Below are 27,948 nucleotides of genomic sequence, written 5' to 3' on the forward strand. Positions count from 1 at the left end.
GGTCAACTTCCCGAGGCGCAATTTAAAGCGCTTGCGGCTCCCAGCAGCAGCTGGAGCCCCTGGCCCTTTAAATTGCTGCCAGAGCCCCGCTGCCGGAGCCATGGGGTAGCAGCAGCGGGGCTGGGGCAGTGATTTAAAGGGCCCGGGGCGGTAGCGGCAGCCAAGCCCTGGGCCCTTTAAATCATCCCCGGAGCCCCGCTGCCACTTCCCCAGGGCTCTGGCAAGCTCCGGGGACGATTTAAAGGGCTCGGGGCGGTAGTGGCAGCTGGAGCCCCGTCCCCGGAGCCCTGCTGCCGGAGCCCTGGGGAAGCGGTGGCGGGGCTCCGGGGATGATTTAAAGGGCCCAGGGCTCCAGCCACCACTACCACCCAGGGCCCTTTAAACTGCTGCCAGAGGCCCTGGCTGCCGCTGTTACCCCGGGGAGTGGGAAAGAGGCGCTTGCTGGTGGAGGGTGGGCCGGGGCTGGCTCTGAACTCCCCCAGCCCCGCCCCTTCCGCCCGAGGCCCTGCCCCTTCCAGGGGCCAGAGCCGGCCCCAGCCCCGTACTGGTAAGTCCCAAGACTTACTTTGACCCCTGCTCGCCCCCTTCCCAACTCCTTCTCGAAACTCCCTGTTAGCGGTCCCTGGTCGCAAAGCTCCCTGGTTGCTTGCTCACTGCTTTATAAAGCCCTGGCCTTCTTGATAGCCCCGCCCCCTGACTAAGGCTCAGCCAATGACTCTTCTAGATTTCAAACCTTGCACAGCTTCCAACTGCCAGCCACAGCACATGGTCAAAACAAACAAACAAAGCTCAGCACACAGCAAGTAACCCCCTAACACAAACACACACTACAGACAGCCACTTACCCCAAGGGTCCCATATTTGCTGCTCCTATACCTGGAGGACTCCCTTTCGAAACTCCCTGTTAGCGGTCCCTGTCCCTTCCCTAAAGTTACATTTCTGGCCTTTCAGTTTGTTTTTAAAGCATATCTCAATGTACCTATTCCAAAATTTAGCAGGAGATTAGAACACTGTGCCACTACAAGTAGACAGCTTCACATTAGATGCTACAACATTTTGTTTTGAGAAGCTGACCCATGAAAGCTTTGAGATCAATTCAGACAAACAGAGGAGCGGTCCAGCTAAACAGTGGGGGAAAAAAAAGTAATAAATATCCTAAAATCAGAGTGTTGTGTGACAAAGAGCCAGTGGACTTTGTGACAGTTTTCCCCCCCCCCAAGGAGCCTAAGAGGAGCAACTAGATGTTGTATGAGCTGAAGTCAATACATGGAAGACCGCAGCAGTCCCAGCAACTGAAATGCTCAACTCCAAGTTTGTTTTTTTTTACAAGTGAATAAAGTTCAACCCAATTATCATCACATTAAAATTCGCATTTTTGGAGATATTGTATGGATGAAAAATGTTTGCCCATGATGTTTAATCCTTAAAATGCTGGCATTTTTTTGGGAGCATTAATTTCATTGGCATTTGGGGGTGGGGGGTGTTGAGGGGACAGATACCAAGTCTCCAAAAGATTGTTTCAGCATTTAATCTATAACCCAAATGCACATCCTAGTCGCAGACTGTAAGGGGAGGTTTGAATCTGGTTCTGTTGGAAAGAGATATTGACAGTAAGTCTTCATAAACAGGAAATTGTGGGATAAAAATGAAGAATTCTTGCCAGCATTATGTAGTAGGAAGGTTGCAAATCCATGTCTGCATTGCTTAAAGACAGTTCTGACAGATAGGAACCTCTGAAATATTCATCCCCACTTGAGCTGTATAAAATCTAGAGATTATGTAAAGATGGTAGTCCTCAAATTCCTTAATACCCAGAGGTAGCAGGCAGAAAGAAGCGAACTCAGGATTGAACCAAAGTAATATGCAAGCAACAGCTGCCAGAAAGTTTTCCATCTACTGAGAACAGAGTATATTCCATTGAAGAGGAACATTATACCAAATGTGGACATGAAGTAATTTTGGTGCTAGAACTATACCTAGTGTTCAAGCAATTCCAGCAGCATGGTATTGGTTAGGGGGTCAAAAACAAAATGTCCTAAAGATTAAGTAAGTAATATCTGATGCCAGTGACTTATAACAATGTATTCCTCATACTATAAGCAAGACAAATGGATTCAAATTGTGACAATTATTTTCACTGATTTAAAATTAAGGTATTCACATAACTAGCAATTTACCATTTTTCCAAAAACTTTAGAAAAATAGAAAATCAGATTTAGGAAGATAATTTGAAACACAAAAATCTGATCTCAGGAGAAAAGCCAGACAGTCACAGCAAGTTTAAAAGCAAGGGTTACAGAACCTGATGTTAATAAATTAACCACAGAACTAAGTAACCAGAGCAGTTTCTAGAGAAATTTTCTTCTGTAACAGAATCAAGAGCACACGTGTGGTTTAGTGTGGAGAATGCCAATAGACACTTCAGAAATTAAATGTCTCAACAAGTTTTTGGTTGTCCATGATTATATATTCAAACCCAAGAATTCTCACATTGTAGTTGAGAAGAAGACTATTAGAGGTAATCCAGGTTGAATTTCTGAAAGCAAATGTGGTTGAACTAAGAAAGATCATGGAAGTTAGCAAGAGGCACAGAACCATTTTTCACGCATGGTACTGTGAACAAGCCTTTCACAGCTCACATCTAGATACTCAAACAAGCACCCAGCTTCTTACGACAATGATTCCATTGCATTTCCTCCATTAAAACTTCCATTGCCTTCCATGACAGTTTATCCAAGGAAAGACTGAGTGAAAAACTGATTAAGAACCTCAGGATTTGCCCCTCAGTTTGAAAGAGACACCTTAATGACTCTTAAGGACTTATGCTCCTAGGTAGGTCACACTCAACATTTTAGACCTATTGTAAAACACTGATATCTGTAGCATTTTGACAAGGCTGAGGTAAAGTAATCAATCTGTGATTAAAGCAGCATATGGATTACCCAGACAAAGAACTTGAGACAGGGCTCAAGGTTGAACATATCATTTGCGAGGGATAGCGCAGAGAAAGGGGGTGACAGCCTTCAGACAAGAGTTTTACACCAAGCCCTTCAGCTTGAGGAACATCAAGATCCTGTAAGCACTTGTACAGATACTTTCATAAAATTGGATTATAGGAGTTTGATGCAGTAGGTTCGTAATAATAAAGCAGGGTCAGATTCTTGGATGCGCATCAGCACTGGGACTGGAAGAGCTGCAAAGATCTGATGAAGACATGAAATTACCAAAGTTTGCTATGACTTACATATTTTGTTCTGACCAAACTGCTAAAACGAAAGGTCAAGCTGGGCCAGTTTGCAATAATGTATACCTTAATTTAGTTTAAATCACTGTACTTCAAACCCTTATTTTGACATTCTAGTCACTGGCAGATAAGTGAATACCAGGGAATGCATGCCAGAAATTAAGATAGTGTAGTGAAAATCACCAGTTGCTTTGCTGCTAACTATTCCTGCTACTAATACAACAGCTGAGAGCTATTTCATTATTATGAGGAAAATGAGCCCTTAGCTCAGACCTAGCATAAAATAAACACTTCCCTTATTCTTAATATTCTTCTACACATGGCCACATTCTGATTTCAGTTACACCAGTTTAATCCAGAGGATCTCCAGTGATGACAGTGGACTTCCTCCTCATTTACACTGAAGGAACTGAAATCAGAATCTGGTCCACTGTCTTCTGAAATAAGGAACATTTTTAAGGCTATCATCATTGTTAATATTTAGAATAGTTTAAAAATGTGATTTGTTTGATAATGGCTGTAAAATATGGACAACTATAGCAATATGTTTATACATGGTATATGGATTAATGTTTTTACTTTGAGAATTTCTTGTGTTTTATGTATTTAATACTTATAATTCTGCCATGACAGCCATTATACTAGCTGTGCTTATTGCCAGATGCACTATTTTTCTCACCTTGTATCCCAGCTTCTACCAATCAGAATTCAGTAAGGTGGGCACTTATAAAAAAATTATTTTTCAGATATATTAAAACATGCCTGTTTCATGCACCATATATTGTGATTACTGGACCTAAAAATTTACCCCAATTGTAAGCTCAAATGTAAGAGGTATTTGCGAATTCATAAAATGTCACAATAGCCTACAACTTCTTGCATGATTGGAAATTAAACATGGAAAATAGGTCAAGCTGTTTAATAATTACATGTGCAAGAACACCAAAACAAAATAAGGGAATAAGCCCAAACAAAAAGGGCCTAGTAATACGATTCAAGAACTGTGTCTGTTGTGAACACAGGTCTCAGACCTGGGTTTGCAGAGTTTATAGGAGCAGCCACACTCCAGCCTGCTGACACCTGCGTACCTGGGACTATGAAGCCCAGCCCCAGTTTGAGGCTCCGCCCCTGCAGTCCCATTGGTGGAGTCCCAGAGCAGCTGACTGGCATGCTGGCCCTACTTAAGCCAGCAGCAGGAACAAGAAGCTGTCTGAACTACTGGGCTCCACTGTATTCTGGGCTGTGTGCCTTGTACTTCCTGCTCCTGTGCCCCGGATTGGTTTTCTGACATCCTGGCCTGGCACAACTCCTGGTGTTTGATTCATGGTACAATCCTCCTGTTTGTCTCCTACTTCTGACCCCCTGGTATCCTGATCCAACGGACTCCTGATTTGCGACCACAGTCCCTGGCTCTGACTGCTTGGTCTGGTCGCCCACAGCCTGGTCGTGACCGTGTTAAAACGATGCTGGTTAAAAAGCAGGAAACGTGTAGCCAGAAGTTAGTGAACCAAACCTGGTAAGTCGGCGATTGGGCATAATGGGTGGACGAAATGAGGAGGATGAACAGCCTACTTTTCCCTTTCTGGCTTTCTTGAAAAGAGACTTTAAAAAAAAAAATGCTCCTCTCTTCCGTCCCACTTGACATCCCAGCTCATCTGGTCTCGTCCTGTTTGCCTTCACCCCAAGGACAGAAGGAGCAGAAAATGAGCCTGAAAGATTTTCTTCCTGAGAGAAGACTATTAAGCTTGCTCTTGTTCAAGGAACTTACTTTTGCATTTGTGAGTCTTGAAAATCCTATCATCCCGACATCCAGTCCTCAGCACATCAGTGGGGATACCTAATTGCCGGTGCTGTAAAGGCACATTAGATCCTGTTCTGTTCCATTCCTTTTATGTTCCTTTCTCCCCTTCCTTCCTCTTATTTTCTTGACTTTTCATCAAACCCTGAAATAAACTGCACTGCATCAGCGCAGTGAGATGAGATGACCACAATCCTGCTTTACCGAATGAGAAAAGGTCCAACCACATGACATCCCTGACTAGAATGTGAACCAGGGTCCACCCAACAGGTGCTGTGGTTGACCTGTCAGGCAAAGTATCCATTTGTGATCGATCAGCCATCCAGTGTTCTAAAGACAGCACCAAAAGCCATATTCTCCCCCAGCTTTCCCATCCCCCTCTCTCCTTCACCTTGGGTCAGTCAGTCTGTTAGAAAAAGGAAAAGTGAATATCCTTTACACATCAGAACTGTCAGTAAAATTAACACTTTCCTTTTCATCAGAAAGATTGTTCTAAAAAGAGGCTAATATTTTATATCTAAATAGGAGACTGGCTTTAAAGGTTTAATTTTGTTTTGCCTAATCACTCAATTTCAGTTTCAATATAAACACTTGTTTTAATTTCTTGTTCTTTCTTGTCTTTCAACTTTAGAACAAATGCTTTTGCATGTTTACCAAGAAATTCATTAAGCTAGGGTCTCCGTAGGAAACCCCTCCAGAATGCACCATATTGCTGTTTTTATGTTGGACAGTGAGTTTAACACCCTGAACTCTTTTGACCCTTGAAATTAATACAGCAGAACATATTTCAATGAACATAAAATGCTTCAGTATCAAAGACATTTTATACACAGCTTACGTGATTAAAAAGGCGTAATATACAGATTTTTCTTCTTTGAAGGAGCAATCAGATGCAAGGTTTGACCACCTAAGGGTGTATTTGATGCTCTCTGAATCCCCAAGAGTCTAGTCATTATGAGTCACCCTTCAGTGTGTTAGGATCTAAATGAGCTGGACGTGTTGAAATATTTAAGCTCCTAGTTATCTATAAAATCCTTAGGGGCTAGTCTATCAATAATCTTATTAAAGCTAATGGGAGTTACATGACTGTTGAGAGAACCACAGTTACTATAAAATAGCTTAAGTAAAATTAGTTGTGGGTCAGGAGAGAGAAATAAATACGACTGCTCTCCAGAATAGTCTGTTCCAACCAGAAACAGAGATTAAAACCAATTTTCTACCGATTGAGTTTCTTTGGTCTGTCATTGGGATCCTTATGGCGTGTCTATATATTTGATAGGTACTACACAGTGGCAGGAGAATTGAGGAATGGAACTGATATTACAGCTTTACTCTATAGGAGTATAAAGCTTGAACAATTTAAACAAAACTTCTACAAAGTCCTCAAGACTACCAAAATTAGCAGGGACTTGAGATGCACTGAAGATATTAATGAAGAACCTGTAAAACTTCAGGCTTTCAGAAAGTAGTGTTACCCAAATTATGTACTTCTAGAAATGTTGTAGCTTTTCATAAATAACTCCTATACACTTACTTTCAGCACAATCACTTTTCTGGTTACAGAAAGAACAGTTTTCAGAGTAACAGCCGTGTTAGTCTGTATTCGCAAAAAGAAAAGGAGTACTTGTGGCACCTTAGAGACTAACCAATTTATTTGAGCATGAGCTTTCGTGAGCTACAGCTCACTTCATCGGATGAGTGAGCTGTAGCTCACGAAAGCTCATGCTCAAATAAATTGGTTAGTCTCTAAGGTGCCACAAGTACTCCTTTTCTTTTTGAGAAAGAACAGTGATAGTGATGCTTTTTGTTCACATAATTCTAGCCTAAGTTCAGCTGATAAGTAGATTTTTTTAAAAAAGATGAAGATGGGGGATAAACAAAGCCAAAGGGAAAAAAAAGACCTATGAAAGCAAAAAGGGCAAGCCATGAGGAACTGTATGACATTTTCCTGTGCCTACAGCTTCAAATGCTGTAATAGGAAGATGTTAAGAAGAGTAAAAGTTAACATACTGAGCTTTCACTTTTGGATCCTTTGGTTGAAGCAGACAAGTATAATCACACGGTAAGTTACAAGTGAATCCCTACAGGATTCTTGAATGAAGAGAAGACTCTACCTTTTTATATCCTTCAGAGCCGTATCATTCTAGTGAGCAATCAAGCTGCTTAAAGTACTATACAAAAAGTCTTTATGCATCATGTGGTCTATGTGTCTCAAAACTAACAACCTTTCTTTCTTCCAAAAAAAGGGAAATCACATGTGGATTAACATGGACACTTCTGCTTTTACCTCTCCAGACAAACAAGCAAAACCACTATTCATTTACTAACAGCAATTCCCTGGACAGAAATTCATGACAAAAAATAGCTCTTGTGGTATGGCAGATGTATCACAAAAAGATTGACTTGCAAACAAAATGAATGAATGAAATAGTCTCAGGGCAACCAATCTAAGAGTGAAACTTGTGGTGATCACTCAACTAGTTAGCTAAGAGTTTGCAATATGATATGGTACAAAAATAAAGCTGATCAGATTTTAGGCTGCAAGCTCTGAAGCATTAAGTCCTGGAAGAAGAAGTAAGAGAACTGTTGGATGGAGATAGTTGGAACCAAGATGGGCATAGTTTTTTCTCTTTTTATATGGAGCATTGGTAGTACTACGGCCACTGCTTCACTTTGGTGTTCGCTGGTGCGCCTAGCAGCCTCAGCGCTTGGCCTGGCATATGCACTATCCTCCATTTTAGACCTTAACGCATAACAGTAGAACAAAAAACCAAGACAGAGGGTAGTCATGGCTGCCACCAACCTCACCTGAATCCCCAGGTCCTATGTTATCTAACACTAACTTCAGATACTTGAATGATGCAATAAACACAAAGGGGAAAGAGGAATTATTAACCTGAGCATAAGGGACTATTAACCAGAAGTAAGTGAGTGGAAAAGGAGGTAAGCAAAGGAGGGAGGGCAAATTCTGATGCTAAAAATGCAAAAACTATTCAAAAGGGAAGAGGCAGAAGCTCTAGCATGTGAGACATTTGAAACTAGATTGGACAAAAGTAAATAAAATTAAATACATAAATAAACAATAAAATATTGTAGGGAATAATTTATCAGTAGGAGGCGGGGGAGACCAGTAGTCTTTTCATTTTCTAATTTATATGACACTGCATTCTATGGTTAATAGAAAGCCATCAATAGTATTCTTTATTGCTCGGTATTCCTTATGGTGAAGCCACTGTGAAGTTGGTCAAGCACCCATTCTTTGTTGAATTCAAAGACAAGTGTGCTGGCCACACCAATCTTTTACTACAGATGTGAGGCTTTCAGCCCCACCTACTTATTGCAGTAGTCCTTACCATCTTTGCTGAATGTGAATCAGCACCCAAGTAAAAAGAAATCAAGCCAAACTGTGATATTTTAAGTTAGCATTAATGAAAGGGCAGGTGTAGAAATGAGATTCAAACAATACTCTCCAAATGGCTTCAAACGTCTTACAAGAAAATGCAACAGATGTAGATAAAGAAATGTTTTGTGTTACCCATTCCAAATATTATCTACGTATTACTCAGTTAGCTCTTTTCGACATAGTAGACTTCTCAGCAAGAAATTTTTGATACTATTGAACAAAAAGTTGTTGCTCTGGTGACTAAGTGATGTTGCTTGGTTCGGATTATAATATCTGGAAAATAGGAGTCAAAGCAGTGGTAGTGAACAAGTGCATCAAAATATCTGATATGTATCAGACTCTATCCTATCCTCTATGCGGTTTAAAATCTATATGGAGGTCTCTTGGCAATCGTTTCTGAACACAAAAGAATCATGTCAATTACACATGGATGCACAATTGTATACCTCATCACCAAGCCCTTGGCAGAAAGGGACACGTTAATAACTGTAAGAGTATCTTGACTTTGTGGGATTTAATTGAACCTAGTCTTTAGCACATAAAGTAGTACATCTTTTGAGCTGTTGCAGAAATATATACTTCCATTGGCTTCATAGAAGACAAAACATTCCCTTAAAAAAAAAAAAAAGCATGTGTAGGATATGCAAAGCTTGGAATTTACTATCTTTTTAACCACAATAATAGATGGAGGGGACTATAGATTGACAAACTGTGCCAAACATATTTCTGAACTGAGTTGCTATTTTGTAGCTAAACTGCCACAAAGCTTACTCTTGTTTGACCTGCTTGACCATTGTCAAACCAATAGCTTAAAAGTTTAGTTCGGCTAAATAGATCCAAGTAGCAAGCTTGCCTGGTGTCCAAGCTAAATCAGTTGAATTGCATACGGCAAGCTTTAATCACTTAAGGCTCTTCTACACAACCATTTAGTTTGCGGCAAGCTGGGGTGTGAATCTACCCCACACTAACCTGCTGCAGACTGAGTGAACCCTGCTGGTATGCATTAACAGTTTGTTAGTGAGCTTTGATCTAGTCCTTTTTGAAAGTCTCTATTGTACAGAATCGGTAACATACCACTATTCCCTACCTTGGCCCTACATCTTGCTCCTAACTCTGATTTCTGAGTTGGGTGAGTAAACACAGAACCCGGTCAACTAGAGGGAAGAATGCACTGATTACTGCAAGATAGACCAGCAATGAGCTAATGAAAAGACACGAGTTCTTCAATGACAGGACATAATCTAAATTGACTGGGATATCTTTAGTCTGAAGAAGACTGATTGCCTGGGCCCAGGTAGAAAATGTTTCCATTTAGTTAGGTAGCAGTTCCTAATTGAATCTTTCTTACGTTGAGTAAGAATGGCTTGAATAGCCTCTGAACATGAGCATTCTAGATCTGATGCCCATCCAAATGCCAGGCCATCAGGTGAAGTGAATCTGAACTGGAGTGTCTCATTTTGCAGTCTTCCTGAGTTAGGCGATCTAAGAAGGGACGGACCCGGAGAGAAGGATGGGCTGACATTCTCAAAAGTTTTGGGAACCAAAATTGTCTGGGCCCGTTGGGTGCTATGAGAATGACTCTGGCCCAGTCACGACAAATCTTTCTCAAGACCTGTGGTAGCAGGAGAATGGGTGGAAAGACATATTGCAGTTGGTCTGTCCATGTCAACAGGAAAGTGTCGCCCTGGGAGTCGTGGCGCATAGCTGCTCTGGAGAAGTACAGGGAAAGTTTCCTATTTGTTTGGTATGCAAAGAGATCCCATTGAGGTGTTCCGCACAGAGTGAACATCTTGCTCAGGACAGAACTGTGTATTTCTCACTTGTGATCTGCACAGAAGTGCCTAACTAGGTTGCCTGCTAAAGAATACTGGATACTTGGTAGGCATGTGGCTACGACAGTGATGTGGTTTCTGATGCACTAATTCTGAAGCCTGACTGCTTCCAGGCAAAGGATCTTGCTCCACCCTGCTTGTTTATATAAAGAATACAGTGATGTTGTCCAATATTACTTGGATATAGAATGACTATAAGGAGGAGAAAGACCCTGCTGGCCAGGTGGACCACACTCAGTTCTAGCAGGTTCACGTGCAGTTTGGCATCCCATGGGGTCCAAGTGCCCTGTACAGTGTGATCATTCAGGTGAGTGCCCCAACCCAGAAGGGATGCATCTTTTGTGGTGGTGGAACTGGGGGTGGGAGTGCTGAAAGTGACTCCTACTCGCACTTGTTTTGGGTTCAACCACCAGGTAAGATAAGTAATGACATATGGTCTTTGCCTGGACCAGAGAAAGGCCTGCAGGCAGCACAGATGAAGTCTGGTGAATGGTGTCACATAAGTACATGAAGACATATGGCCTAGTAGAGAAAGGCATATTTTGACTATAGTCTTTGGTCTGCAAGTAGCCTGTGTTATCAGGCTTCCCATTGAAATCTTTCTGTGGGGAGAAAAGTTCTTGCTGAAACTAAGTCCAGCATTGCTCCAGTAAAGTTTGTCTGTGTGGCGGGTCAAAATGGACTTTTATTTATTAACACAGACACACAGTGCTGCTAGAAGATGGAGCAGGAACAAAGTCACTGATCTAACCTTGTGGTTGGAGACCTATTAGGAACCAATTGTCCAAATATGGCAAAATTCTGCAGTCAGGACATCTCATTTGTGTTTGCCATCACAGAGAAAATCCTTATGAATATCCTGCGTGCTATGGCGAGTCCAAAGGGAAGGGCTTTGAACTGATAGTGTTCCTGACCTTCCAGGAACTGGAGGAACTTTTAATGGGATAGATGAATGTCTACACAAAAAGACAGGTTTCAGAGTAGCAGCCATGTTAGTCTGTATTTGCAAAAAGGGAAGGAGTACTTGTGGCACCTTAGAGACTAACAAATGTATTTGAGCATAAGCTAGTAGTAGCTAGGGCTGAAAATTGAGACCTGTGAACCCTCTGCTGCTTGAGCAGAGGCTGATGGTTCAATGTTTCTCAAGTGGATGGTCTTAGCCTACAATCTCTGGACTCAGGTGCATGGCACGTATACATGCCCATTTGTGGAATACACATGGGAGCATCACTCAAAGAACAAGTGTATATATTCTTTATGTATAATACAACACCTCCTTTTTTTGCTACTTTTCCTTCCTCAAACTATGCCAATATTCCAGTCATTTTACTAAGTCTCTCTGATGCAAAGTCATAATTTAGCTTATGTACTACTACTTCTAGTTCTTCCTGTTTATCCCCCATACTCCTTGCTTTTGTGTATAGACATCTAATATGTTGTGCACATTCCCCCACTGTCTTCTCTCTTGATGCTCCTATGACCCTACTGTAATTTTCCATTCCTCTCCTCCCCCGCCCATCCCAACATCTAGCCCTCTAAGGTCACCTTTTTCATACTTACCCATAGGCTTTTGTCAGCTGCCCCCTTTGAACTAATTTAAATCCCTCCTCATTAGGTTGGTGAGCCAGTGTCTGACGGTGCTCTTTCCCTTCCTGCTGAGGTGGGCCTCATCTCTTCCCAGTAATCTTCTTTTCTGGAACAGCATTCCATAGTCTAGGAAGCCAAAGCCTTCTGTCAATATCCACTGCACAGCCCTGCATTCATCTCTAGGATGCATGTTCTTGCCTGAGCCCTTAATCTCATCCTACTCCTCTGCTTTGGGTCATACCAGGCAGTATCCTTAGTTCCCACGTGGTTGAACATCATGAGGTAGTGGTCAGAGGTCCAATGAGCCTCAGCAAACACTCTGTGATGTCTTGGATGAGGGCTCCGAGCAGGCAGCACACTTCCCAAGATGTCAGGTCAGCAGATGGGTGCCTCCATGCTAGTCTCCACTACCTTACATCTCCTTCTCTTAGGTGTGGTATTGTGAGCCTCCAAGCCTTGGGGGCAGGTGGCTCCTCTTTTTCAGCCACTGGGGTCTGCTCTTCTCCTCCTATTGCCAGTACAGCATATCTTATCCTTGACACCCTTATCTCAGTTCAAATCTTCTTCTGAAGCCCATGTTAACTGAAGCAAATCCAGTAGCATTCAGGAGGTGAAACATGTTGAGAGTTAACAGCAAATGTTGTGAAAGGTTACATGCCAAATGAACCCCAGTAACAGCTTTTACTCACGTGCAGTTGCCACGCTTTCTGCAACTGTCTTTGAGGAGCACAGTTCCAACAATCCTTCAGGAACAGGTTATGCCAAGAAACTGTCTATCCTCACACTAATCACAGGTGTCCCTGACTTTCCATCTCTACAGCTCCTCAGATTTATAAAAAGGAGCTATGAAAAAATCAAGTTTCACAAGGCTTTCACAGAACTTGAATTTGTGCATGCTTCAGCTAAAAAGTGAAATGCAATTTATCACCCGCATTCAATCTGGAAGCTAATGGAATCAGGTCCTCTGCTGAAGCAAGGTTAACCGAACTAATATCCCTGCCATAGCCCTCCACACACACACACACCCCGAGGAAGATTTTAAGCTTTTTATTTTCAAGTAATCAAGGCAATATCAAGACATGCACAACAAATGAGCTTCCTAAGCAGATTTACACATTCAGGGCCATCTTCTCCTCAGTATTTTAGCTTCTGTTTTTAAAACCCAAATTGGTTAAATTAATTCCTCAAGTAACGGTATTCAAGTTAGTGGAACAAGTTTTGCTTAATTTCTTTTAACCTACTGTGGGAAATCAATTTTTCAATCCCCAGTTCAAATGATTTAACACTTATTTTCTTGCAGAAGGTATGACATTTAAAAGATCCGTGGTAAATCTATTATTCAGGTGTACAAGCACAACACTCAGTTTGTGCTCCTGTCTATATTTTTTTGGACAAGACTGGACAATCCCTTTAAAGCATGACTATAGTATGGATTGAAATATACATAACATCTGGGCATGAAACCCAAAGTCCAAGTTTCTCTGGATCCCGTATTATGTTCTCTACTGCTTCTAGTAATGGGCATAACAGCCACAGTTCTTTTCCATCTACCATCATTATTTATAGGACTTTTCCCCCATGTTATAAAATGTCAGTGAGATGAAAATTTGTAGAGCCCTGCAAATCTGTGGATATCCACATCAGGATACCCGTGGACCATGTTTGCAGATTGATGTGGATTCAAAATTTTATATCTAGAGCCCTACAAATCTGCAGATATCTGCTTTATATATGTGGATATCCGCATCCGAGAATGCAGATATTCACAGACCATGTTTGCAGATCGAATGCGATACAAATTTTGTATCCACACAAAGCTCTAGAAAATCGGATTACCTAATGTCTGCTTGGCACCTAATAGTGTGTTAAAGTTGTCTAAAGAAAAAGTGTTCGGTTATTTTTGAAGGAGGTAAATGGACCTTAATCTAACTCAAATTTAATTTTTATATTTTTGTGCAGAACGTTTGCAGGATGTGTGTGCATCAGTGAGATATGAAAATAGTAAGCCACATTCCAGAAGAATATTGTTCTGTCTACAAATTTTTGGAACATTAAAATGCTGCACAAAGGAGGAGACATTATGAAATACTACATGCAAAATAAAAAAAAAATGTAGTGCAAAGATCAACATTTGCAGGATTCAAGGTAAGGACTTGCTTTAGTTTTACCATTCAGACATACTGTTACTTGGAATTATTGGAATCATACAGGATTTTAGTACAGTCATGAAATGTCCATCAACTACACAAATGGCTATCCCCTCCAATGTGAGACAGACTATGGTATACCAAGAAACAGTCATATAGATAGGGAGAACAATAAACATCAAAATCCCCAATGTATTAAAAATATCAAACTCTTTGGTGCAGTCCAAAATAAGGATTAAAACATGATAATCTACTTCTATTACTGACTAGCTAGATAATATCTCTATTTATCCAAAATGTAAAAAGTTGATCGAATATTTAAAGATGTTAATTTAGTGTTTGTTCAGGGGCACAAGTCCCATCCCTGCAGCCCCTGAGGTACCTCAGGCTCCAGTTTTCAGGGATTTGGAGGCCTAAATTTAGTCTGTGTTGCTGAGATCCAAGAAAAGGAGCACCAGTGAGTGCAGACAGCACACCAGGTAAGAGAAGCCAGCTTCCAGCTTACTCAGGTGCAAGTATGATCTTACTGATAATTCAGACCTCCAAGGGTCCCTCCTTAGAAGCAGATTGAGCAAGAATGGCTTCCTGCAGCTGCTCGATATCGCCATTCCCTCACTACATCTACCAGTCCTGCGCCTTCTGGAATTCTTGCCACAGCAGAACTGATCTTCCAAACCTAGAAATACCCCCTGCTCCCTATATCCCACCATGCTTTCCCTTCTCTCAGTAACCTGACTCTCCTCACCATCCACCGTGCAATTCACCTCAAGGCTCTTATTCATTGCCACATCCCTGTTTGGGATTATAGCCTTCTTCCACAACTCGTGATTGTATGCCAGGCAGGGCAGGTGAAAGGACGTTTCGCGCCCTTGGCGAAACTTCCACCTTGCGCCCCCCGCCCCCCCCAGCCCTGCAGCAGCTCCCCACCCCCCTTTCCGCCCTGAGGCACGCCCCCCCCCACAGTAGCTCCCTGCCGCCGCCCTCCCCCTCTTGGTCCGGGGAGCCGTGCGGCAACTCCCTGCCGACCCCTCCTTCACTCCCTCCCCTCAGCCCGGGGAGCCGTGCTGCTGCTCGCTCCCTCCCTTCCTCCCCTCGGCCCGGGGAGCCGTGCAGCAGCTCCCTGCCGCCGCCCCCCCCTCCCCTCGGCCCAGGGAGCCGTGCGGCAGCTCCCCATCCCAGCTCACCTCTGCTCCGCCTCCTCCCCGAGCACGCCACCACTACTCCACTTCTCCCACCTCCCAGGCTTGTGGTTCAATCAAATGTTTGGTGCCGCAAGTCTGGGAGGGAGAGAAGCATAGTAGGGCAGCGTGCTCAGGGGAGGAGGCGGAACAGAGGTGAGCTGGGGCGGGGAGCAGTTCCCCTGCGCGGCGCTGCCCCCCCCCCCCGTTACTTGCTGCAGGCGGCCCTCCCCGCGCCCCCCTGCCCCAGCTCACCTTCGCTCCACCGCCTCCCCAGAGCACGCTTTTGGCCACCCCCAACCACTTGGCGCCCTAGGCAACCACCTAGTTGGCCTAGTGGTTGCATGGTTGCACCAGTCCTGATGCCAGGCTGTCATGCAGATTGATCTCTGAGATCTGCTAATTATTCAGTCCACATACCAAGTCTTTGGTCTCCCCCTTTGATTGTCTTCTGTCCACCATCATTGCAAAAGTCATTCTACTAATACAGCTCTCTGGTCTCCACTGAATATGCTTACACCAATGTAGCCTAGCCTCCCTCAACTTTTCTTTAATTGGAGCAACCCATTTTAGGCCCCTTACCACCTCATTTTGTTTCCTATCACAGGGTGAACAACCATTTGACTATCTCAACATCTTCATTTCTGTGGTGGAGAATATACCTCCTTTCTTGTGGCTGGCCAAGTCTTTGTTCCTTATATTATATGGATCAAATTGCAGTTTTATAGACTCCATCTTTGAACTTCACTGGTATCTTTTTTTCACAGAGAAGTGGGGTCAGCTCCTGCCATTTGCACCATGCAGCTTTAGTATGATGCCAGGTATTTCTCAGGGGGGAAACACAGTCAGCAACCACTGGTTGCCTAGGTATTTAAATTCTTTCATTCTTCTCGGCTCTCTGCCTGTGACATGGCGAGTCCTACTCCCTCAGCGATCATAGGCTTGGCGATCTAAGACCAGCCTGCTCAAAACTATGTTGCCATTGTTCAAAGTTGGCTTGCAGGGTCTCACAATCTTCTGCATATGTCACTAACTCATCAGCGAACAGCATGTTACAAGAAGGTTCCCCTCATATAGTCTCACTTATCACATCCATGACAACTGAAAAAAGGGGCTCAAATGCTGCCCCGATGCAGGCCAACATTTACAGGAAGTTCTTTACTGTACCCCCATTTAGTTGTGATTACAACAGTCATTCCATTATGCATATTGTGGATAAGATACATGGCCAATAAGAGAGGTGTCAGAATGCTAACTTCACCAAACTACTTCTCTTGGTATATGATAGTACACCTTCTCCAGGTCCACAAACATCATACCCAGTTGCCAACTCTTTTCTCTAAATGCCTCCATCAGGATTCATAGCACAAATATGTTATCAATTGTGCTCCTTCCCACCATGAATCAATATTGACCCTTCTAAATTCCAACCACTCCATGCAGATGCTTGTCATGCTCTCCCATGCTTTCATGACTTGTGATGTCAGATTAATTGGGTGACAGAAGAGATATTACACTGTGCACTACGTTTAAAAGCAAGTCCCACAAACCTTTTACACCATTCATCTGATGTTTTCTTTTTCTCAAGAGTATAATTGAACAAACTTGTAAGATACTTGATGCCTTCCCTTCCCAATGACTTCACTGCATCCACTGTTACTTCATCTGTCCCAGGTACTTTCTCCTTTTTCCATAGTGCCTCTGCAGCCTTTTCCTCCTGTATACAATCTAGCATGCCCCAGTTCAGCTTACATATTCTGAATTCCTTCACTGGGTTCTCCTCATTCATCACTCTTTCAAAATAATCATTCTAAACTTTGGTTGACTGACTCACTTTTTTTTGGTGCGCAATATACCATACTCGTGTCTAATGTAAGCAAATTCATTCACATCCCTCATCATTCTCTCTTGCCTTGGGGAGTTTATAGATGATCTTCTCTCCCTCATGTCTTCCTAGTCTGTTATATAGCTTGTCACAGGCCATACTTTTAGAGGTCAAAACACTTCTTTTGGATTCCTTTTTTGCCTCCATGTATTCCATCTTATCACTGCTTTTTGAAGGTTACCGCCCCTCTCGCCCAATGGATTCTTTCACTTGAGGATTCCATCTCAGGACTGAATTTCAAATACTCCTTCCTGTCCCCCCAAGTTCTATACAGTTTTCTCCATCCCATGCATATGCCATCTCTAAAGCAAAGGAGAGGGCTACAAGGTGAGGGATTCTTTTTCATGGGAGCAAGCTGAAATATTAAGCTTGAGACTTTGTATGCAGAGAGGAATGGCTGGAATTCTGGCAACCTCCCACTTCTGCTGTGAGAAAAATTGGGAAAAGAGCTGGGTGACTACCTGTGGGAGAAGGAACAGGGAGGGACAGCTGCATTTGGGGACTGAGTCAGACAGGAATCATACTCCTGGTTGACAGCTGTGGAGACTGAAATTGTCTGTTTATATGTAAAGCGGGTATGGCTTTTTTTAGCTTCCCAGTCCCGGCAAAACAAACATGGACTTTGTTTATACAATAGCATTGGAATATCAGTTTCCTTCCTAAAATACTTCAGCGAGTTAGATTTTGATAAAGTATCTGAAGTAACCTCTTTTAGGTATGTGATGAGGCAAAAAGCCCTCAAGCAGAACTTTTTCATACTTAGATGTAGGAAACTGGATCATTGAGGGTACAGGGATCCAACCCAGCGGACCAAAGTGGTGAGGAAGGACAGCAATGCAAGGATCAGGAGTTGAACCCACTAGGTAAACTGGACAAGCTACTCATCTGAACCAATATGTGATGGGTGTGGATGTTCGTTGACTGCTTTGATTCTGACACTGGTGCAGTAATTCAATTCTACATAGTGTTAGTGTTACCAGTACCAAATATAGATCACGTGAGAGGTAAGCCACTAATATTTGTTAATGATGTTCCAGTCACAAGTGTCCTTTGTTGTGCTCTTCAACAATTCCTTTATTCTGGTAAAAAGAGGAAGCTACTGGACTCTTGCACCAAATTTTTGAGGAGCCAAGTTGCAGAGAAAAAAAAAAAGAGACTTTCCCAGCCAATCATGTTTTTCTTTGCCAAGTATTTTAGAAGCAATCACTAAAGACCTTAGGGCAATTAACGACTTTGAGATTCTCCCTGTTCACTAGAAATTGCTTGAAGACAACAGGTGGGATTTTCAAAAGCTTTCAGGACTGCTCTAATTCCCCTCCCACCCCCTGCCCTCTCTCTCCATGAATTCAATGGGAGATTTACTATGGACTTCTATGGAAGCAGAATTAGGCCAATGCTGAGCCCTTTTGAAAAATCTCATCCATAAATCCTAACTAGCTAATTCAAAAGTCAATTTTCTGTTGAACAAAAATTGGAATTAGCCCCCTTACTGCTTGGAAAACAGCAGGAGAGACAGCCTGGTGAAATCAAAACCTATGTTAAAATTAGTAGGAGTTCTGACTTCCAGAGAGAATGGAAGGATTTATATCAAAGTGGACTGCTGGCTCTCTTGTGCCTATATAAAAAGGAAAGCAAAGTAGAGAATGCATTTTATATAAAAAGATGCAGAAGCACATCCATTTAGCACAAGTTGTAGCAAGAGCATAATTGCAAACTAAGTGTAATTTACCTATAACAACATCGTGACCATCAACCAGGCCTGCAGAGAACAGCTCTTGAGAAACGCCATCTGCCGTGTCTGTCCAAAAGGTGACATGAATATGTATTAGTGGCCATAAAATAAAAATCAATATCCAATGCAATTTAAGAAAATATATTTCAGCTTCAAGCACCCAGCTAAGTGTGCTTGAATTCAAAACTGTCTTTATTAGAAAAAGATAAAAAAAGGTACCACAATTTCCCATTGATTATTAGCCCATCATATTCCGCACAACAAGAAACAAGATAACATTTTGAATCTTCATGAAGCCCTTAAAGATCATTGCCTGGTTTTGGCAATTACTTAACTAGATATTTTATACTGCACTCACTGTAATATCAGAGCACCTTACAAGAAAATAAGATAGGGATTTGTTGCTCTGTGATTCTCACTCTCTTTCTCCCAAGGCCGAAAAGTTAATTGTGTTAAGTTCTCTTGTTTAGCTTGCTTTATTATTGTTATGAAGGAAGAGCTACATTGAAGAGATGGGCCCTTTCATTTGGATTTTAAGGTTGCAATTTTCAAGGTAATTCTGATCAGGGAGTTCCATAGCTGTGGAGTAGACACTAAGAGCACAGTCTTCAACTCTCATGTCTTATTCTGTGTACAGCTCCTTCATTCCTGAAGGACGCAATTGTTGTAGAAAGCCAGGGCTAAGGAAGGAGAGAGACCGTGCCTAAAATAGCTCAATCCCCAATCCTGCAGAGCATTGAAGATTAGACCCACAACCTTGTTCTCAATGTTGTCCGTAAATGGGAGGTCAGGTCACTGACCAGAACCCTGGGGTGATGGGATCCAGCCTAATGGTGTTTTTAAGTAAGCAGGCTGCTATATTTGTGATCATTTGGACATTTTCCATGGTTTGTGTACTCATTCCCAGGCTTAGAGAGAGTGGCAGTAATACAGCCTGGAGGTCACAAAAGCATGTATCATGGTGTTTACCTGTCTGTCAGAACAGCGCACTGTCTCCTGGTCAGCCCTTGTTCTCTCTCTTTTTATCCCCACAATCAGTAAGAAATCCAGATAGATGAAGATCTGTTTGGAGGATCATCTAAAGGCTGATCTCCTTAATGATTGTCAGTTATAGGGGCAATTTGTGTACTTATATTAAAAACAAGTGATTGCAAAAATCCCACTATATAAATAAATTACATTAATATGAGAGGAGAGCATATAGCTCTATATACCCCAACACCACTACTATGGGTATATTTTACCCCAAAGAAAACACACACCCCTTCCTATGTCCAAGAAAAATACATCTTTTTTAAGTAATCAAATTTCCCTTCCCATTTAGATTACTTTCTAGGCAGCAGCACTCTTAGTATTTATTCAATTTAGAACACTCTGTTGCAGTGAAATTTGAAGCACAGTTATAGCCCAAATGCTGGTTAAGTGAACAGTATCTTCTTACTCAACCTATCAGCTGTGTGTTTTAACCAATAATATCTGCAAAAATACAGTTTTATGGCTTCTTACAACTATTAGCAATAGAAAGCAAATACAGCTGGAAAAGTGAGCTGGATTCTGAAGTTCCAATTACAATGACTTAATTATTAGTGATGATACACAAACCAGAAATAAATACAGCTAACTTTCAGATAAAGATGGAGTTTGCAGAATTGGCAAATACTTCTCACTTGTAAGACTGAGCAAGTTTTATATGGAAGCAAAAAGAGGCTCATATGTGGACCCCCACAATGCCATTTTCAGAGTAGTATTTCAGACTATAACCACATGTGCTTTCAAGGATACCTTACTCTATTTTCCATCACGCATACAATGATCAGTTTATTGTTACAACATGTGCATTTTTATGGTGTAACTCTTATGTCACCTTGCAAAGCGTCCTTTCTAAATACTACATATTTCACTAGATTAAAATGTGAAACAAAAAGTCTATCCTGTATCTATTATACTGTACAAGATATAACCTCTGTACGAGATATAACCTTATCACTAGAATTTACATATTCTGCACTATTTTTGTTTGGTTTAAATAGTGTAATATAAAACCTTTGCATAGTAGGAAACACTTCAGAGTGGTAATTTATATTAACCATAATCAGTAATCAATTTTGAAATACCCTTTTGAGCACTAAAATAATTATTTTAATTAAAAGTGGTCTTACCTCTGCCTGGAGTAAACTCAAATCGTATGTCATTAAGTTCCTTTCTAGAATTCCTAAAAAACATTCAGTGCAAACATTAAAATAAGTTTGAATAAGCTGTGCTTCACTACAAGTGCATTTAACTTTATAAATAAGTTGCTGTTATATATAACGAGCATTTTACAGTTTTATGGTCTGCTGTTACCCAACTGGAGTATAAAATACAAGCAGACATAAATAAGGTGAAAATCCCAGGGAAACTCAACAATACTGGTCTTATAAGAGCAACCAACAGAATTATGTATTTTAAAGTATAAAGAAAAATAGTAGCATCCGAGTCAGTAAAACAAACTTTTATTATTTGGGGGGGAGGGACGGGGAGGGGCAGGAACCCAGCACCAGTCCTCTAGTACAGGAACAACCCATACTTTAAAAAGTTATTGGGATAATCATTGCTACAGTATTTCAGTATGGTACTTCATATTTTCAGTACTTGATGTACAAAATCTTAATAAAACTCTGTACAATGAAACAAGAATATCTTGCAGAGTATGGTGGATTATATTTAGATTTTTTTTTTTTAAAAAAAACCAAACGAACGATCTTGGCCACACCATTTACAGCCAGAAAATTTCAGGGACCCACATGCTAGAATAAACCTAGAAAACTAATACAAAACAAACATCAGACTTTGTATATAACCCTAATAATGTTAGTTTTCAAGTGAAATAAAAAACATAATAAAGCAATGTTTTGAAAGACAGAACTCTCCCAGCATCATGTACTATAACATTAGAAGCAAATCATCTCTCTACCACCCACCCACCATCGAGGACAGAAATACAGAGCAAGAAAAATGGTTTGTTTTCTCTCCTTGCCTGACAGTTAATGAGAAACAGTACAAAACACGCAAGTCTTGGGAATTCAAAACTATAAGCAACCCAATAAGAAGGCTAATTTTTGGTTTAACAATTTATATAGCAATACTTAGTTTTAAAAAAAGCAGTACAGAAACAGTTAACAATAAGCTTTTCTAATAAAAAGGCTAGAGCAATGAACATTTAAAAATTATATTAAAACAAACTGTTTCCTATGTATTACTTATGAAATGCAAAATTACCTTTACTAATATATTGGCTAATGCAACAGGCCATTACAACAGGTTAAAGAAGTCTTTGTTTCCATTAACTAAAGAAGAAGCTACAATTGTGTTTTCCCAGTGCCAACTGTTCCAGTCACACCACAATCCCCTACGTCATTTATTTGTCTGTCTACTTTAAAGACAAAGGTATTGTTGTATACATTTTCTGTTGCAAGATACTTTGGCAAATAAAATTCTATATAAGAAAGGAATGTCATAGAAAATCTCTGTGTGAATGAACAGAGTTACTCTACAACAGTGGTGGGCGGCCTGTCAGGGTAATCTGCTGGTGGGCCACAAGACAGTTTGTTTACATTGACCGTCCGCAGACATGGCCACCTGCAACTCCCAGTGGCCGCGGTTTGCTGTTCCCAGCCAATGGGTGCTTCAGGAAGTGGTGCGGGCCGCAGGGACATGCTGGCCACCACTTCCCGCAGCACGACTGCAGAACATCCTTATACTGCATCACTGACCACCAAGTTCAATGAATGAGAACTGCATGGGACAAAAAAAGCTAGAGGGTTTAACTCTCGGATCCGTGTCTGCACTCCTCTGTTCTTTCCTCTCATGTTGGCACCATTATCGTAGCCCTGATCTCTCATGTCAGTTATTGCAATTCCTGTATCTTCCAGCTTTTTAAGAAGCACATTTGTCATACCAGCTCCTGTAGTACCATCAATGTCAATAAATTCTAGAAAATGCTCTCTGACAGTCACCATTGCAGGGACATTTTCACTAGGTTCTGTTGTTACAAAACGCACCATTAAAGTCATTTGTTCCGTATGGCTGATGTCAGGTGTGCAACCCAGAATAACAGAGTAATATCTTGCTGACTTCAGATCTGCCACAATCTTCTGTTTGACTTTTATTGCCAGTAACTGTATGATCTCATTTTTAATTGTTTTTCCAAGGTAATGGTATTTGTACATTTCTCGGGTGGTGACTCTTCTTAGATGCTCCCGGAGTACGCATCAAACTCAGCCATCAGCTCCACAATTAAAAGGAAGCTTCCATTGTTTGGCACATACAGCTGATCTGAAATGGCATGCAGTGCTAGGTTTTGGGTAGCAAGCATTCTTACAATGGCAATGAGCCTTTTCAGAACATTTTGCCAGTAAAGAGACTCTGATGCAATCTTCTCTTGATGCTGATCCTCTATGGTGGCCTTTAACCTTCGTCTCATCTCAAGCTCTTTCCATCTATGGAATGCTCTCTGGTGATTTGCTGCCTTCTCATGGCATGCCAGATTTCTAGACAGATTTTTCCAGCCCTTTGTTCCTGTAGAACCCAGTGTGGCTGGAACATTAGACTGGAAGAGTCTGCAACAAAAACAGTATGCAGCATTCTGGGTTTTTGAGTACATAAGCCAAGGCCTCTCCACTTTGTCACCATTGGGGATTTCACGCCAGTAATGTCTTGGATGGAAACTTCTATTTTCATTGTCTTTGGGGAACATGAAGTCTTTCACTTGCTGTGGCATTTGAGATGGAGAGATGGATGCTGCAGTAGCTGCCAGGTCACCTGTACTCTGACTAACTGGTAGATCAGGCATCTCCTCACCACTCACGTTCTCACTGGGGCCGGGAGGCTCACCGTGAACATCTGTGTCTATGTATCTCAGGAGAGCTCCTTCCCGCTTAGATAGAAAAGCTCCCTTTGCTTTCTTTCTTTTTCTGAATGCTGCCCCAGAGGGGCATTTTCTTCTTTCACTCATGACTGCTGTTCTGTGCCAGCTATAGTGGCTCTCAACACTCAATTGAAGGGGACAAATAAGCAGGCTGGTAGCAGGACCTGAGTGAGGGAAGATATCAGCGTCTTAAGGGCCTAACTGGCTCCTACTACTTCAGTTGACTGCCTGTTCTCCGCAAGTGGGTTCAGGGAAGCAGCAGGAAACAGGAAGCTCCCTGAGAAGCTGGAGTTAATCAGTCCAGTCTCCTGGGGGTGCTAGAGAGATACATAAGAGGCTCCTCCCTCCTCCTCTCTCTCCCTGCAGCTTCTGCTGCTTTCCGTTATTCCCTCTCCCCTTTTCTCCTGCCTGCCTGTTATGTCTCTTGTGCCCTCCTTCCTCCACCACAGCACTCCACCATCTCTGTGCATATGCAGAGAGAAAAAATATGCACCAGCAGCAGACAATTTTCTACACTCTGGGTCCACAGTCTGGCACCAGAAGCAGCTGCCTCAGTTCACCTCATGGTAAGGCCAGCCCTGTGAAAGGGGCCACCAATACAACCCTCAACATGGACCCAAGTACAAAGGAGGTGTGGTGTGGTTGTGGCTGTTAGTTCTGTACCCTGCCCATAGTGTTGCCCCATTGTCTCCACTTTGGTCTCTGTGCAAAGCTTGGTTTTTGTCAGGGTGAGGTGAATTTCACCCACAATATGATTTAAAAACACATTAAATAACTTATTTCAATATATACTTTCTCTAAATATGTCCAAGCTACTTGTACTTATTGCGAACTAAAACTGGAGGTTAGTTTATAGCTTTAAAATATGCTTGAGTGGTCCAAGTGTAAAATAAACTTCTGAATAATATCTGAAATGGGTAAGACATCATTCACCTGCTGCAATAGCTTAGCAAGAGCCCATCCAATTTTTAACAGTTTTTTAGAAAAAAGTAAAAAAAAATTCCATTTGGGCTCAATGAAGTTTTCATCTGAGAACAAACTATTCAAGAAATGTAAGAATGTGTGGAAACAGGCTTATAATTAAAGTGCTTCATCAACCATAACTACAGCACTGCTTTAACAGAGGAAAGCATAGGGGTTTTTTTTCCATTCTAGCTGCAGCAATGTTTATTAAAAACTGCTTTAATATACACAGTTCCTTTTTTCCAGTACTTTTTCCACTCACAGTTTCTTCCCATGTATATGAGATCAGACTGCTTATATAGACAGTACAGCATTCAAGCCTAAAACCACTGCCTTCATATTTACCAGGAAAAAGGCGTTTCGGCCAGTTCAGCATGCAAGAAAGCCACTGGATGTTTCCTATACATCCTAAAGAATTTCCTTAAGATTCTACAGGGATTGTGGTGCAAAAATCTCCTTTCCTTTCAGATTTCCAATTTTGGAATTAGTTAATTTTCACCATCAATAAAACATTAGTTCATTTGCAAAACAGCAATCTCTCTCATTTTTTGGAAACAGCAAGCAGGCTAAGCCCAGAGACTAACTTAATTGCTGTAGCACACTCTTTTTTCTAATGAACAGCTCAATCTATTTGAAAAGCTATTAGCAGTAGAATGTGTTTTGCAGTCCATTACTCTTCTCTTCAGTAAGGAAACTATAAGCAGGTTCAAATTTCAGTGTACCAGGCCATGAAGTCTTACTGTAGGAAAACTAAATCCAACAGGCAGACACATTCAGCCATGACTGAGATCTATCATCACTTGCTAGATACATGATATAGTCAGGAAACAGCAAAACATAACAAAAATAGACACTTCACCTTACCAAAATGAGCTAGAAGATATTGAAAAATTACAAAGCTACAGGCAATGTTTACAATGAAAAGTATCCACCTACTGAATATACCAGACACTTGAAAATTATTTCAACTTTGAAGTATCTGGCACTTTATTCTAGCAAAACAGATACTAACAGGTAATTTGGTATAATCTAATAGAAATATATAGCTAATGCAACTATGCAGTTATCTGATTAGTAACATACCGCCTTTTATTAGGCTCATTTGCTTCCGCATTCAAATCAACATCCATTAATCAGGAGAGAATTAGTATAAAATGATGTTTCTCTCTGGAAAAACCAGGGAGGCTCTGGCTTTCAAGTAGCCTTACCAAGAAAAGAAAAAGCTCTCTCATTCTTTTGGCTCACTTCCAATATCAGATTCCCAGAAATATGTGGAATAATTTATTCAGCAGAGGACTGACAGTGTACTTCACATTAAACACCCATTGAAAAAGCAAGTGAGTCAAATGTCTAACATCCCCCTTATACAGGGCACTGTTTTACCAAATGCAGGAGGCATCACCTCCTGGCACTCGGTATCTGCATACTGCCTTTTGAAGCTAGTGCAACAGGAGCACCAACTCTTTACTCCATGCTTTTTATGGGATGAACAATAGACTCATACTCCATCAGATTTGTACCAACACTGAATTGTCCAGGCTATGTGTGTTTTCACTGGGAAACGGAGAAATCCAAAATACAGCACTTGGGAACATTATATGAATTTGTACTATTCTGGGGGCTGTGTGTCTAGCAACCACAGATTAAATTTTCCCAGCTGGAACATACAGTACATAACAAGACATTAAAGTATTATATACTATTTGATGCAAGTTACTAATAAGCACCTTTTAAATGCTCTGACTTTCAGAGCAGCATGTATGCAAAACACAGTTTAACAGTTACAAAAGGGTACTGCATCATTTCACTGTATGCAGTTTGCCTCCCAGGGAAATGAAAGGCCTGCTATAGTCTGGAGTTTGGGGTTGTTGACTTTTTTGGACTGTGGCATCTTACAACCAAAAGACTAAATTATGACCTAACTTTCACTGCACCAAGACACAAGCTACAGGCCCCAAAATACCACAAAATTAGCTACAAAGTTTTGTAGTGCTTATTGGTCATGCTACATGTAGTTTGAGAGCACAACTTTCAAAGATAGGCTACAACTGTTCCATCATATGGACTACCCTTTATAGATTCTCCGACGGACCACCTCCCCTCCCAGTTGCAATCACATAATGTCTCCGTGGCAATTTCAGCAATTGCTTACATGGAAAAACAGCAAGGGAAGTATTCATGTGCATTAAGTATTTATTTTTTCCATTTAGGAAAGTTATTTTTACTGTCTTTTTCATTTCAGCTCCCCATGGTGCTGGAGCATCATTCTGTCTCATCTAGTCAGTTTCTTTAAGGCCTAGTAAGTTTTACCAGAATACTATGTAGGTTAGGAATGTGAAATGAAATAAATTATATCTCAAACCAGTATAGCTAGTCTGGAAAAAGCCATAGCGTAGATCGAGTGATACCAGCCAAGAAGTATACATATTCGGTTCAAGGAACTGGTTTAGATTATACTGGCAATAGAGTTCTTTTGCCAGTATAAGATGCATCTCCAACAGGGAAATTGCCAGTATACCTCTACAGGGAACGCTTTCTAGCAATAACAAGGTGCAATTTGGAAATAAAGGAGGAAAAGAGCCAGTATCATGTGGCCAGCCGGTTTCTGAAGACCACCAGCAATTGTTCCGTTGGCCACAGTTTAGGAAGGAGACAAACTTTTGAGTTTACACAGTGCTCTCCTTCAGCTCTGGGAAGTGTACTCAGAGTGTTACAGATAAATACAAGGTGGAACAGATAGTTTAACGTAAGTAGTTAACACATTTCAAGGGATCATTTAAGGTGAAGTGGCCAGTTAACACCTCTCCTGTCTGAGGGGTGGGGGAGGGGATGGAGATTAGTGGGTCATAATTTGTTGTAATTAGCCATAAATCCACTCTCTTTCTTAAAACCATGATTTTTAGTATCTAGCAAAGTTATGAATGTAAGCTCCCAGGCTTGTCTTTTGAAGGTGTTATGCACGATGAGGACAGAGGTCAGATATAAAGTGATCCCTTTGTGAAGAGTTCACAATATAGGCGATACGGTATTTTTGTCTTTTATCATTTTTCTGGCGTGAGTTCATTCAACGGCAAAGTGACAGCTTTGCCTATGTCAAGGTTCCTCCCCCACTCTGAACTCTAGGGTACAGATGTGGGGACCTGCATGAAAAACCTCCTAAGCTTATCTCTACCAGCTTAAGTCAAAACTTCCCCAAGGTACAAAATATTCCCCCCGTTGTCCTTGGACTGGCCGCTACCACCACCAAACTAATACTGGTTACTGGGGAAGAGC

At 41.5% G+C, this 27,948-nt stretch overlaps 1 protein-coding gene across 3 annotated transcripts in view; it reads right to left on the reverse strand.

Moving 5' to 3' along the window:
- The window catches only part of STK39 (serine/threonine kinase 39), a 198,994-nt gene that overhangs the window by 26,644 nt on the left and 144,402 nt on the right, over positions 1-27,948 (reverse strand). For all 3 annotated transcript variants that reach the window (XM_073305735.1, XM_073305733.1, XM_073305734.1), the window contains 2 exons: positions 20,966-21,018; positions 18,804-18,872 (listed from right to left, as the gene is read on the reverse strand). In XM_073305735.1, coding sequence (XP_073161836.1) covers positions 18,804-18,872; positions 20,966-21,018 — 122 coding nt within the window. The remainder of the gene's footprint in view (positions 1-18,803; positions 18,873-20,965; positions 21,019-27,948) is intronic.

This window comes from Lepidochelys kempii, chromosome 11 (assembly GCF_965140265.1).
Source record: "Lepidochelys kempii isolate rLepKem1 chromosome 11, rLepKem1.hap2, whole genome shotgun sequence".
Classification (NCBI taxonomy): Eukaryota; Metazoa; Chordata; order Testudines; family Cheloniidae; genus Lepidochelys; species Lepidochelys kempii.